The 11,326-nt window shown below is 38.5% G+C and overlaps 1 protein-coding gene across 2 annotated transcripts; it reads right to left on the bottom strand.

The window, feature by feature from the left end:
- Positions 1 to 1,301: 1,301 nt before the first annotated feature.
- LOC113238122 (sulfotransferase family cytosolic 1B member 1-like) lies at positions 1,302 to 11,326 on the bottom strand. 2 transcript variants are annotated; one of them, XM_026474857.1, is made up of 7 exons: positions 11,204 to 11,326; positions 8,164 to 8,298; positions 6,029 to 6,128; positions 4,209 to 4,531; positions 2,962 to 3,056; positions 2,029 to 2,212; positions 1,302 to 1,584 (listed from the first exon to the last, which is right to left on the bottom strand). In XM_026474857.1, the coding sequence occupies exons 1-7, from the start codon at positions 11,283 to 11,285 to the stop codon at positions 1,475 to 1,477; spliced, it is 1,029 nt and encodes a 342-aa protein (XP_026330642.1). In that variant the 5' UTR covers positions 11,286 to 11,326; the 3' UTR covers positions 1,302 to 1,474. The 2 variants fall into 2 exon arrangements, with proteins under 2 accessions (XP_026330642.1, XP_026330644.1); XM_026474859.1 differs by lacking the exon at positions 11,204 to 11,326 and adding an exon at positions 9,221 to 9,318 and having other exon boundaries at positions 1,303 to 1,584.

Below are 11,326 nucleotides of genomic sequence, written 5' to 3'. Positions count from 1 at the left end.
ACGATCAAGCAGACTTTACGAATCCCTCTATATGCTTGTTCCAAAGTTGATTCATTTATTTTATTTTATTATTAGTATATTTACTTTAGTAGCAGTAGAGCTCCTTGTGAAAGAGTTCGTCAAGGGGAATACTACCACTTTACTTACTTCTGCCGCCAAGCAGTAATGTGAGGATTACTGCGTTCCGATTAAGTAAGATTCCCAGTGAATTTGACAACTTATGTCTCAGCGTGACGGGCGCAGTGCAGCTTTTGAGCTGCACTACAACTGTTATGTCAGTCGTGTCGCTTACATTCAGGTCCACGACTCGTTCGTCAAGTCACTTGGTATCATAAAAAAAAGTAAGATTGTGAATGGAGGCGTGAGCAGAGGTAAATCTTGACGTGTTTATTATTATTAAACTAACATATTGCTTATATACAGATAAATATCCAAACCCAATAATAAAAGACCAAGTAGATGGTAGGGAAAATAACGATGATAAAATACCCGCAACTAGTGGACATCGTTTAGTGAATAATCACGAACCTCATACTTTCAGACTGGTCTCGTATGTAAATGTAATAAATTATAATAGAGAATAGGATACATAAGGAGGCATGACACACGGATAGGTAAAGGAACATGTAAAGATAGGAGTTGTTGGAGGAAGAAGGACCGGTCAAATCGGGAACAAGAGAAAAAGATGTGATCTAGGTCCCCCATATCATCACCACACCATAAATCACTGTCTATGATATGAAGTCTAGCTAGGTGGAGAGGAGTACATGTATGCCCAAGACGCATGCGAGTAATTACAGAAGTGGAACGTTTGGCTGACTTTATTTTAAAAAAACCATGTCTTTATAGGAATGTAAGGTTGAATATTAAAGTAAAATCTACCTTTCAATCGAGCACTCTCTTCCCAAAGTTTATTCCAGGACTCCTGAAGATAAACTCTGGGCAGAGCAACCTAGTCATGGGATTAATTTTTGTAAGGGACTGTATCTCCACAGGTAGAAGCAGCCTTAGCTAACTGATCGGCCTTCTTATTACCCACAATACCATGGCGACTGGGGATCCACGCAAAAATAACAGAGTAGCCTCTAGGTTTATACTGTAACAATTTTTTCCTCATTTTGAAAATTATATGATAGTAGGGTTTCGTTTTAAAAAGCAATTTCTCAAGAGTTTACAAAGCACTTTTTTTTTAGTCTGAACAAAACAATAGTTTTATTCAAATTACCTATAAATATAATATATTCTACTGCCTTAAATAGACCGAAGGCGAGAGTAAATAGGCGTTATTTAGGTATGCACGCTACATCGTCGACCTCATAGTAACTTTCCACCAGGTGAGATGGAGGTCAAATGCACACTTGCTTTTTTTAATGTTTAAAATTATCCAAAGAATACGATAACATGTACAATAAATGTTAATTTCAATTTCACTTAATTTCACTGAATTGAATTATTTAATCGGCACTAAGAATGTTTAAACTGATGGGAAGCGTAAATCGGTGTTCCATAGGTTCTCGTCTGTCCAACGCTGGGCTTGGGCCGCGAGTTCTTCATCAAAGTACTCGCGCCAACCGCCTGACTTGCCTGCAACAATTCACCACGTTAGTCTCATATCATCATAATAACTTTGCAAACGCATTTGACCTCCATTTAACCTGATGGAAAGTGACGATGACATCGACGATAGAGCATGCATACCTAAATAACGCCTATTCAATCTCGCCTTGAAAAGGCCCAAGTTAAAGCGTCCAGGGAACGAATCTGCACAAAGGGAATTCCACTCCTCCGTAGCCATTCGCCATAATAATATAAAATATGCTTTAGAATTCCCATAAGCAGGTAACTTTACGGCGGTGTTGAAGACTCTGTTTTAAATAAGATACTCATAGGTACTTGAAGCTTCGCAAATCTTGACCTCAAAGTAAATAATTGAGAGGTTAAAGTCGATAAGTAGATAGGTGGTACTAGATGTGCATAAAAAATATCTCTTATTAATTATTAAAATAATTAAAGATAAAATCTTCACACCTTTCCTGATGAAATTCTGCTCTTGCGGATCGAAAATACCGACATCGCGAAAATACTTCACGTCTGCAGAATCATGTTTCTTGAAGTTATCGAAGCGCAAGAACTCGCACAGCTGGTCCAGCTGCTCCTCGCTGTAACTTTTGCCGAAAAACTTGGCTACGCGACGCGCCGTGCCCTTTAGATCCTGGAATGCAGTGTACTCAACATATACATATATATGATGTTTTAAGCGAATTTTTCACAGGCCTGTGTGTCACAGGTCTCCTCTCATTAATTGAGTGGGAATAATGGGCACCTGACTCGTGGAAAGTCAGGTTATGTCAAGCGATCTAAATTGGCAGGCATTCATATATACTCACAGAGTAATTTAAAGCCAAGATAATAACAATAAGAGACCCATGTGGATACAAAAATCCAAATTCAATCCCCTAGGGGAACCCTGTAGACAAAAAATCCCAATGAACCCAGGGGATCCACGTACATATTTTAGTAGCAGTAGAGCTCCTTGTGAAAGGTTCGTCCAGGGAATTTACCTATTTCTGCCGCCAAGCGTTACTGTGTTCCGGTTTTGAAAGGTATAGGTGCTCGTGAAATTACACGCACATGTGACTTGTCAACTTATCTCAGGGTGACGGGCGTAGTGGCAGTGCCCCTCAGATCTTTGCGATTTAAAACTGAGTGGCACTGCAACTGTTATAGACAGGCGTGTAGCTTACCATCAGGCGCGCGACTTGTCTGTCCCGTCACTTCATGTTATATAAAAAAATGTGGACTAAAAATCCACATAAATCCCCCAGGGGATCGTAGCAGGGGATTCAAATGGACGGAGGGAGTTTCTTTACTCAACCTGTAGCCTTATTACAACAAGGGTGCGTATTATTTATTCTGAAGATGCGATATACAGGGTTGCAAAATCCTAAAAATGGTAATAACCTTGGACAGATTCTCGTAGAAAAGAAACAGCATGTTGGGATGATGCCGCAGCCCCCATGCCTCCTTTACGTGCTCGAAATACGGACTCCACACCACTGTACAAGAAATTTTTATGCCAACACAAATAGATTGTTATAATTATTAATACAAAGATAAAATTCGAACCGTCGAGTTCGAACCGACGCCTTATAGCAAACCGTGACAGGCGCTATGCCAACTAAGCCACGGAACGAACCCGCGGACCTGAGGAATTTGTCTATATGCTTGTTGTCGGATCTTTGCATTTGGTTTTCAACGTAGCGCCATCTATGAGAAATCTGTGAAAGTATTTCGTCACTCAGTTAGGTAACTTTACAGCTACCAGCCCTGTCCCCATTAACAGTAATTAAATTTGTATTGAATTGATATTCATTATTTTTTGTGAAATTTCTCCACTAGTTTGTTATAATTATTTATACAAATATCGCTACAGCTAAAAAGTCGTTGAAAACCAAATACATAGATCCGACAATAAGCACGTAGAAAAACTCGTGAGGTCCGCTGGTTCGTTCCGTGGCTTAGAATTTTTTCTGAGTGTTCGATATTTGTATTAATAACCATAACATTGACTTACAAATAAATGGACGACGGGTCTAATACAAAAACCACGAAAAAAATGTCCCAAGCATTGACTTACAAATAAATGGACGACGGGTCTAATACAAAAACCACGAAAAAAATTTCCCAAGTCAACCTATTCGAAATTTAAATTGTAATGTCATCGCAGTATCGCGCTGTCAGTAGAACAAATGAAGACTAAAGCGGAGTGTCGCGCTCTGTATACGATTTTAGCGCCTTACAAGTGCGGACACTTTTTAGCGCGGATCCGACGTCCATATAATTGTAAGTCAATGGTCCCAAGTCAACCTATTTAAACGTAGTGACATGTAAAGGAATATGAAAAAGCTAAAACGTTAGATTTAAATTGTAATTTCATCGCAGTACTGTCTAATTTTGCTTCCTTCGCTGTCAGTCGAACAAACGAAGACTAAAGCGTGAATGACGCTCTGTATACGATTTTAACGCCCTATAAGTTCGGACACTTTTTACATATAATTGTAAATCAATGAATCATAACAAACTAGTGGAGTAATTTCACAAAAAATAATTGAATAACATTTCAATACGAATTTAACACACATAGATCTTAAAACTTTGCAGCAGAATAGTGGCACGGACAAGGCGATTAAGAACGATTAGGTACTTACATAGATCTTTCTTAAAGAGTTCAAAGTAGTCCTTAAAGGGAGCTGTCAAACCGTACAAAGCGTTGTCCTTATTGAAATGGTAGTTTGAAACTGCGACATCACGGGGGTCCCTGGCGACGTACACTGTCTTGCACGTATCCAGCAGAGTAAGAGGCAACAGGGAGACAGGCAAATGGGTCTTGATGAAACGGGGAGACATCGTATTAGCCAGGACCTCGTAACCAGGTGCAGACAGTTTTTCCACCATTTGGGGACCGCCTGGTTTGCCTGCATTCCATTTCATTAATTTTTCAATTGTCTCTTTCTTGTAGAGCATGCACAATCTGGAATGATAAATCCAACAATTAATGTTAGCAACATCTTCTGGATGACGTAGGTGGATCTATACTACAGATATAGCGGCAGTGTTCAGTTCTTTAATTTTATTTTTTTATGCAAAGTCAAACAATCATTTATTCAATAAGTAAAATTTTTACACTTGAAAACGTCATTCTTTTAAGCTACTGTTCGTTTACTACGCTGACCTCCCTGAGAAGAACGAGCAAGAAACTCTAGGGATTGCTCTTTTTAAATAAACATAAATGCTATGGAATACCTACACATTGAATCATATTTGTGTGGAATCTAGACTCTCTGACTGATACTAAAACATACTCCTCAATTTTGTAATATGACTTTTCAATTAAAATACTTTTAATGTAAGTTTTAAACTTAGGAAATGATAATCTTAATATATTCTCCGGAATCTTATTGTAAAAGCGTATACAGTTCCCCATAAAAGCATCGTTTACCTCAGTTAAACGAAATCGTGGTAATATCATTATTTGAACTTAGTTCTAAGATTAATATTATGAATATCTTCTTCCTTAATGAAATTATGTATATTTTTACGGGCATACAAAATATTTCAGTAAATGTACTCCGATGCCATAGTCGTGATACCAGTCTCTTTAAACTTTCCTCTGAGAGAAACCCGAGAACCTAAACGGTACATAGAACGAATTGCTCGTTTTTGCAACACAAATATCGTTTGTATATCTGCCGCTTTGCCCCACGTGAGAATCCTCTAAGACATTAGATTATGGAACTAACTAAAGTAAACTAGTCTAGCAGTAGCAACATCTCGGTAAGCTCACGTATTCTACGGACCGTGTATGCAGCAGAGCTTAATCTGTTGTTATTTATATAATCTGTTATATAGTTATTTATTTTTTATTAACTTAGAAGAAGACCAACAACTTAATTTTAACTTATGTAATAATAGTAACAACTGAGAGCCAATTGCAGATCCTTACAAATAGAAATATAATAAGGTATGCACGATTTAACCAACCTATTGCATAAAACATAACATATTACGTAAAAAATAAAAATACAACCGCAGTTGAAGCCTCATTATGAGTCAAAGAAATGCCCACTCGGTGCTCTCCTCGCCGAAATCACACTCGTATTGAAAAGATCCAGATCAAAAGAAGACACATAAACTAGAACTAAAAGTGAATTGTTTCTTAAAAGATTTAGAGGGAACTCTAAGGGTCGTATTCCAGAACTCTACTCAATACTCAAGTCAGGACTGAAAATCATACTCAAGTCCCTTGCCATTAGGGTCGTATTTCCAGTGCTTGAAATCACACTCAAGTCTGCTCAAATCCTGACTTGAGCATTGAGTAGAGTTCTGGAATACGACCCTAAGTGACATTTGTGATAATATTTCCGGACAACCAATTGAACTGTACTTTTTGTTGTGATTAAATTATTTTTAATTGCATTTGTGTGATGTAAAAGCCAATTACAATATCTATGGATAATTAATAGCTCACTCTAGAAACGGGTATCTGGCCATTAGCGGTATTGCCTTTGCTTGTCTGTAGTCTAAATCGTTGACTATAAGCCACACCAGCTCCTGAGTCCATGTGGTTCCTGAAAAAGCATTAGTTTTGTTTAGTTTATTTACCTCAACATTACAAATTTCATACAAATACAATTACCGTCATTTTATACTACTCTTCGAAAAGTGAGCGTCATTTTAAAAAATAATGAAAAAATAATTATAGAATAGTGAGTCATAAGTACACAATAGTGCACATACATATACAAAATCAACATAATTAATGAAACTAATAAATAATTTAATTAAACTAACAATGTCAAGTGTATACAAGGATTCTTAATAACTAATAAATGTATATTACACTCATTGACTTACAATTATATGGACGTCGGGTCCGCGCTAAAAAGTGTCCGAACTTATAGGGCGTTAAAATCGTATACAGAGCGTCATTCACGCTTTAGTCTTCGTTTGTTCGACTGACAGCGAAGCAAGCAAAATTAGACAGTACTGCGATGACATTACAATTTAAATTCAACGTTTTAGCTTTTTCATATTCCTTTACATATCACTACGTTTAAATAGGTTGACTTGGGACATTTTTTTCGTGGTTTTTGCATTAGACCCGTCGTCCAAATATAATATCGTGATAAATATAATAATTTAATTATTTATTAAGTACTTTGAGTGTACTCTGTAACTGAGTAAAGGAACTTTTCCAATAAAAGGTTCTTCAGTCTGCACCTGAACGTTTGCTCACAACATTCGCTTTTTAGTTCGGCGTGTAGGGGCTCACAGTAGGTCGGTTCTATAACCCGCGGGTTTTTTTCATGAAGTGCAGTGCAACGCGGTACTGATCGGAGTTGTCCCGCACGACGGCGGCACCCACCCATCGCCTCCACTCGCCCAAACTGTGATAAGTGTTTCCACGTGAACATAATGACCTCAAAAACATATTCCGAGAAGTGGGTAAACATATTAGAGAAAACTATAAAAATAAATAGAAAGATAGAGATCAAGAAGATAGAAGAATATATTCTAATCAAGAAACATTATTAGAGTTGTCTCTGTGTTGACTCTTCTTAAAAAGCAGCTCGGTTATGGGGAGATAGTAATGAATAGAACGGTAGGAACGAACTATATCTATAGTTAAAAAAAATAGCAATGCAAACGCCATGCAGTATCGATGTAGACAATTATGTCTACCTTTACACATGCGCGAGATTTTAAGCAGCGATGTAAACGCCTACAAATCGCAAGTATAGCGATGCAATCGCGCTTCTTACGAACGCGTGTTTACATCGCTGCTAAAAGCCGCCGCGTGTAACCACTCTAAAACCAAATACAAAGATCCGACAACAAGCACATAGAAAAATTCGTGAGGTCCGCTGGTTCGTTCCGTGGCTTAGTTGGCATAGCGCCTGGCACGGTTTGCTAGGAGACGTCGGTTCGAATCCGGCCGGATCTAAAAAATTTTTTCCAAGTGTTTGATAATTAAAACAAACTAGTGGAGTAATTAAAAAGAAAAATTGAATATCATGGTGGTTAAACATTCTGACATTCAATAAAAAGTTACAAATGGAATAGTTTATTCCGCGTAAGAAAACACAATGAAAGGGCCTCAGAAACACTGGTGCCAAAACTCACATTATCACAATGTGTAACTATGAAGTCTTGATAATTATTGGTCGTAGTTTCTCATTGAAAAAAATGTAAGAACTTTCTGGACTGTTATAATTAAAACTTTAGCCAGGTGGCATATCGTTGAAAGTTAATGCGGGATTAATTACATAGTACTGTAACAATTTAAATGTGATTTAAAAATATTAATGACGATAATATACATATGACAGACATGCACACTTACATGAACTTTATATACATACATATGCAGAATATGTATTATAATCTAAACAAATTACTAGTTTATATGTTACCGATTAACTATCGAACGCGTTCGACAGAAAGTGCTCGTCTAATTCGTGTTTGAAAGATTCCACCGATGGGTAATGTTGAGTTGATTTAGTATTCATGACAAAGTACATAGAAATCCTGGATTTGTCTTGCTAAGATTTTGTACATTGCACATGTTTTACAATGAAAAAACAAGTGAAATTTGGTCCCAACCTGACCGCGGAAACGAGGCGACAACGATGTCATCACTACGTAAGGGCATGTTGTAAATGTTCGCCGCATGCTCCGCGTAAGTCGCCGTCATTGAGTACCGAGACGGACCCACGTGGATGTGCTCGTCGTCATCAACTGGAAAATATTTATTATTTATTTATTTAACCATTAGGTAAACAATCGAACAGTATGTATAAAAGCGCTTTTTGCCGTATGATCACTTGTGACTTTATTAAACTAATGGAAGGATATTATGAAATTTAGTTTAATAACGATGTGCATATTTATTAGACAATAAGTTAAAATATACAGGTAAGGTACAATACTGGAAACGGAAACTAGGATTAAATGACATTAATAAAATTGGGTCCCCGCGGCAAGGTGCCCAAGATGTTAGCAGCGTTCATTCTTTGTATGACAATGCTAATGCGTTGAGTGAGGTAGTGGTAGGTAGGTAGCTGGCCTAATGTCGCTTCGGAACGTGAGAAGGTGGTATTTGCTGCTGTGACGACCAGCAGTCCCCGTAAAGCGGGCCCATGAGAGGCAGTCTTAGGGGACACTGTCGCTCATTACAGGTGGACCCGAGATGGCGGCGTACGCGCTCCACGTCCGCCTCTCAAGATGGCTGACGGGGAGGTAAACATCTCTCCCCGGAAAGCGAGATGGAGTTCGGCGCCCAATCGAACCCACTCACCGTTGGAGTCGCCGAAGAATGCGAAAGCGTCCCCGTGACGCCGACACTTGGTGAGGAGAGGGAACGCCGTCAGGTTTTAGTCGGTAAGAGTCCGACATAACCCTTCGTCTCCCCCGGGCGAAGGTTATCCATTGTACTGATGAAGGTCACCGGGACCCCACGGGCCTAATGTTTTCTACTCCAGAGGCAGGTTCCCATTACTCTTTATCCTTTCCGCCAGGTCAGCTACGGAGCCAGCTCTCTTGCTGGTGTGTTTAGATGGGATGTAGCAAGTGTGTCGGCACACATGTTGTACTACACCAGTTTAATAAATATGTCTTGCTGTAACGGCGAATGAAAACATCGTAACCAAAAAAAACTCACATAACAATTCGAAGACGTGTAACGACTCCAACACCCATTGCAACTGCTTCGTTTAGACAAACCATTGTGGTTTAAAACCGCTGCTCTGAGATGAAACGTGTGTGGGTTGACTGACTCAAGAGGTACCGTTGTTTATAATCGCTTCATTTGGTAAAAGTTGACATGACCACTCTGGTCTAGATATACGTCAAGCAAGGAATTTCCCCAAGATCTTAACATACTTAAATAAGTAGCTGTAAGGCTACCACTGCGCCAGGTTCGCAAATCGTGGACAGTTTCTGTGCTCAAAATTGATCATTCGTGTTTCCATTTCGAAGCATTTAAGTACTGATAAGATAGCAATTTACGAGTTGCAAATTGTTATTTTTAATGCAATTTAATACTAATATTTAGTCGTGACCTTCATTGTTATCTGTTTATTGTCTGACTTAGGGCCCGTCGCTCATTGGCGGGACGGTATGGAGCCATCGACATCCCTACAACAACGAATATGTCGAATCCAGAATTGGTCCTATATCGAACAAGGGCCACCCGAGCGCACGCTGACGGCAAATAATTTGTAGTTCTAACCTTTACCCTGCAAAAATGGACGAAATTGATGAATTTTATTTTCTTGAAAGCGCGCAAATAAACTTATTGTTGTTAAATAGAAAAATAGAGCATGTCAATCAGTTATTTTCCAGTAGAGACGAGAGTTTCAAATGTTATTTCAAAACAAGACTTATTAATTTATCGACATCTACGAAAACACCCGAAACACCCACGCAGGTCGCACGAAAAAATCAATTCTTTGAATACTCAACTATTTCATGACGTCGTGCATGTTCTGCCACTGTCACTGCCAGTGTAAACATTCTCATTGAAAAACAGGCGTTCGTTTGTCCGGACGAACTCGTCAGAACAGATTTTCGTCAAAACTCGCAATCCATAGTAACCGTAGCCTTTGATAATTTTGTTTTTTTATTACTATTCATCGACCTAAATATCCCCTGCCGTGGCGTCACGTCAGTTGGCGCCGCCGCCGGGCCTAACTTCTCACTTTAACTACACTAAGTACAATTATTAATACAAAGATCAAAATGAAGAAGAAAAAAAAGATAGAACACTCAGAAAAAATTCCTTCGATCCGGCCGGATTCGAACTGTGGCAGACGTTATACCAACTAAGCCACGGAACGAACCAGCGGACCTCACGAATTTTTTTTTGTGCTTTTTGTTGTGTCTTGGTATTTGGTTTTTCAACGACTTTTTAATCGTAGCGCCTCAATGAGAAATCTACACAAGTTTTATCACCCAATTAGATACCTTTACAGCTACCAGCCCTGGCGAGAGATGTCGCTATTCAGTGTATTTTAAATTTTTATTGAATTGATATTCAATTATTTTTTGTGAAATGCTAGAAGACGTCGGTCGAATCCGGCCGGATCAAAGGAATTTTTTCTGAGTGTTCCATCTTTGTATTAATAATTATAACAAACTAGTGGAGCAATTTCACCTAGGTGAACTAATTCAGGTGAATTAAGTTAACGCACCCTAACTTTCTTGGCTTCTGTTTTGTTAAATAATTATTTGTGTGCCTGAAGTGTTTGTTACAAGATTTCAGTATTGTTGGGACACTGTTTTATGTTGAAAGCATCGAAGCAAACATACGTACATCGAGGGAGCCAATCGTTTCGTCACCACTGTCCAACTAATTTGTATTAAAATTACATCTATACCCAAATGATGAACCCTTCAGCGACTCCACCTAGCCCACACTAAGGACAGGAAGAAGAAAGAAGAGAGAGAGATTTTATTCGTAATCACTAATATCGTACCCTATCGAGATATTAGCAAGTAAAGTTTTTTCTTTTAAAATAAAAAGAAGGCCTACCTAAGACCTAAGCCCAGGCCTACTGGTCCTTAAGGCCAACAGGCAAATAAAATAAAAAAAGGCAGACCACTGTCCATGGTTATGATAAGGTGGGTAGATTTGTGCACTTACTGGTAAAAAGTTTCTTGTATTCTTCCCGCTCTTCATTGGTGAATGGTACAATTTTCAATGGATTATTTGTACTCATATTCATTGATTGTATATTTATTTTTAAGTGATTTAGATTCTCCCTAC

Source organism: Hyposmocoma kahamanoa, unplaced genomic scaffold, assembly GCF_003589595.1.
Source record: "Hyposmocoma kahamanoa isolate Upper Pololo Valley unplaced genomic scaffold, ASM358959v1 95, whole genome shotgun sequence".
NCBI lineage: Eukaryota > Metazoa > Arthropoda > Insecta > Lepidoptera > Cosmopterigidae > Hyposmocoma > Hyposmocoma kahamanoa.
Note: the sequence above shows the minus strand (reverse complement) of the source record. Positions and strands in the feature narration are given on the sequence as shown.

Excerpts from the sequence above, each read along its gene's own strand:
- LOC113238122 (XM_026474857.1), bottom strand. The coding sequence starts at position 11,285 with ATGAATATGAGTACAAATAATCCATTGAAAATTGTACCATTCACCAAT. Across the intron at positions 6,129-8,163 it reads CGCCTCGTTTCCGCGGTCAG|GAACCACATGGACTCAGGAG; the intron begins GTTGGGACCAAA and ends ATGCTTTTTCAG. Across the intron at positions 1,585-2,028 it reads GCAGAATTTCATCAGGAAAG|GCAAGTCAGGCGGTTGGCGC; the intron begins GTGTGAAGATTT and ends GAATTGTTGCAG.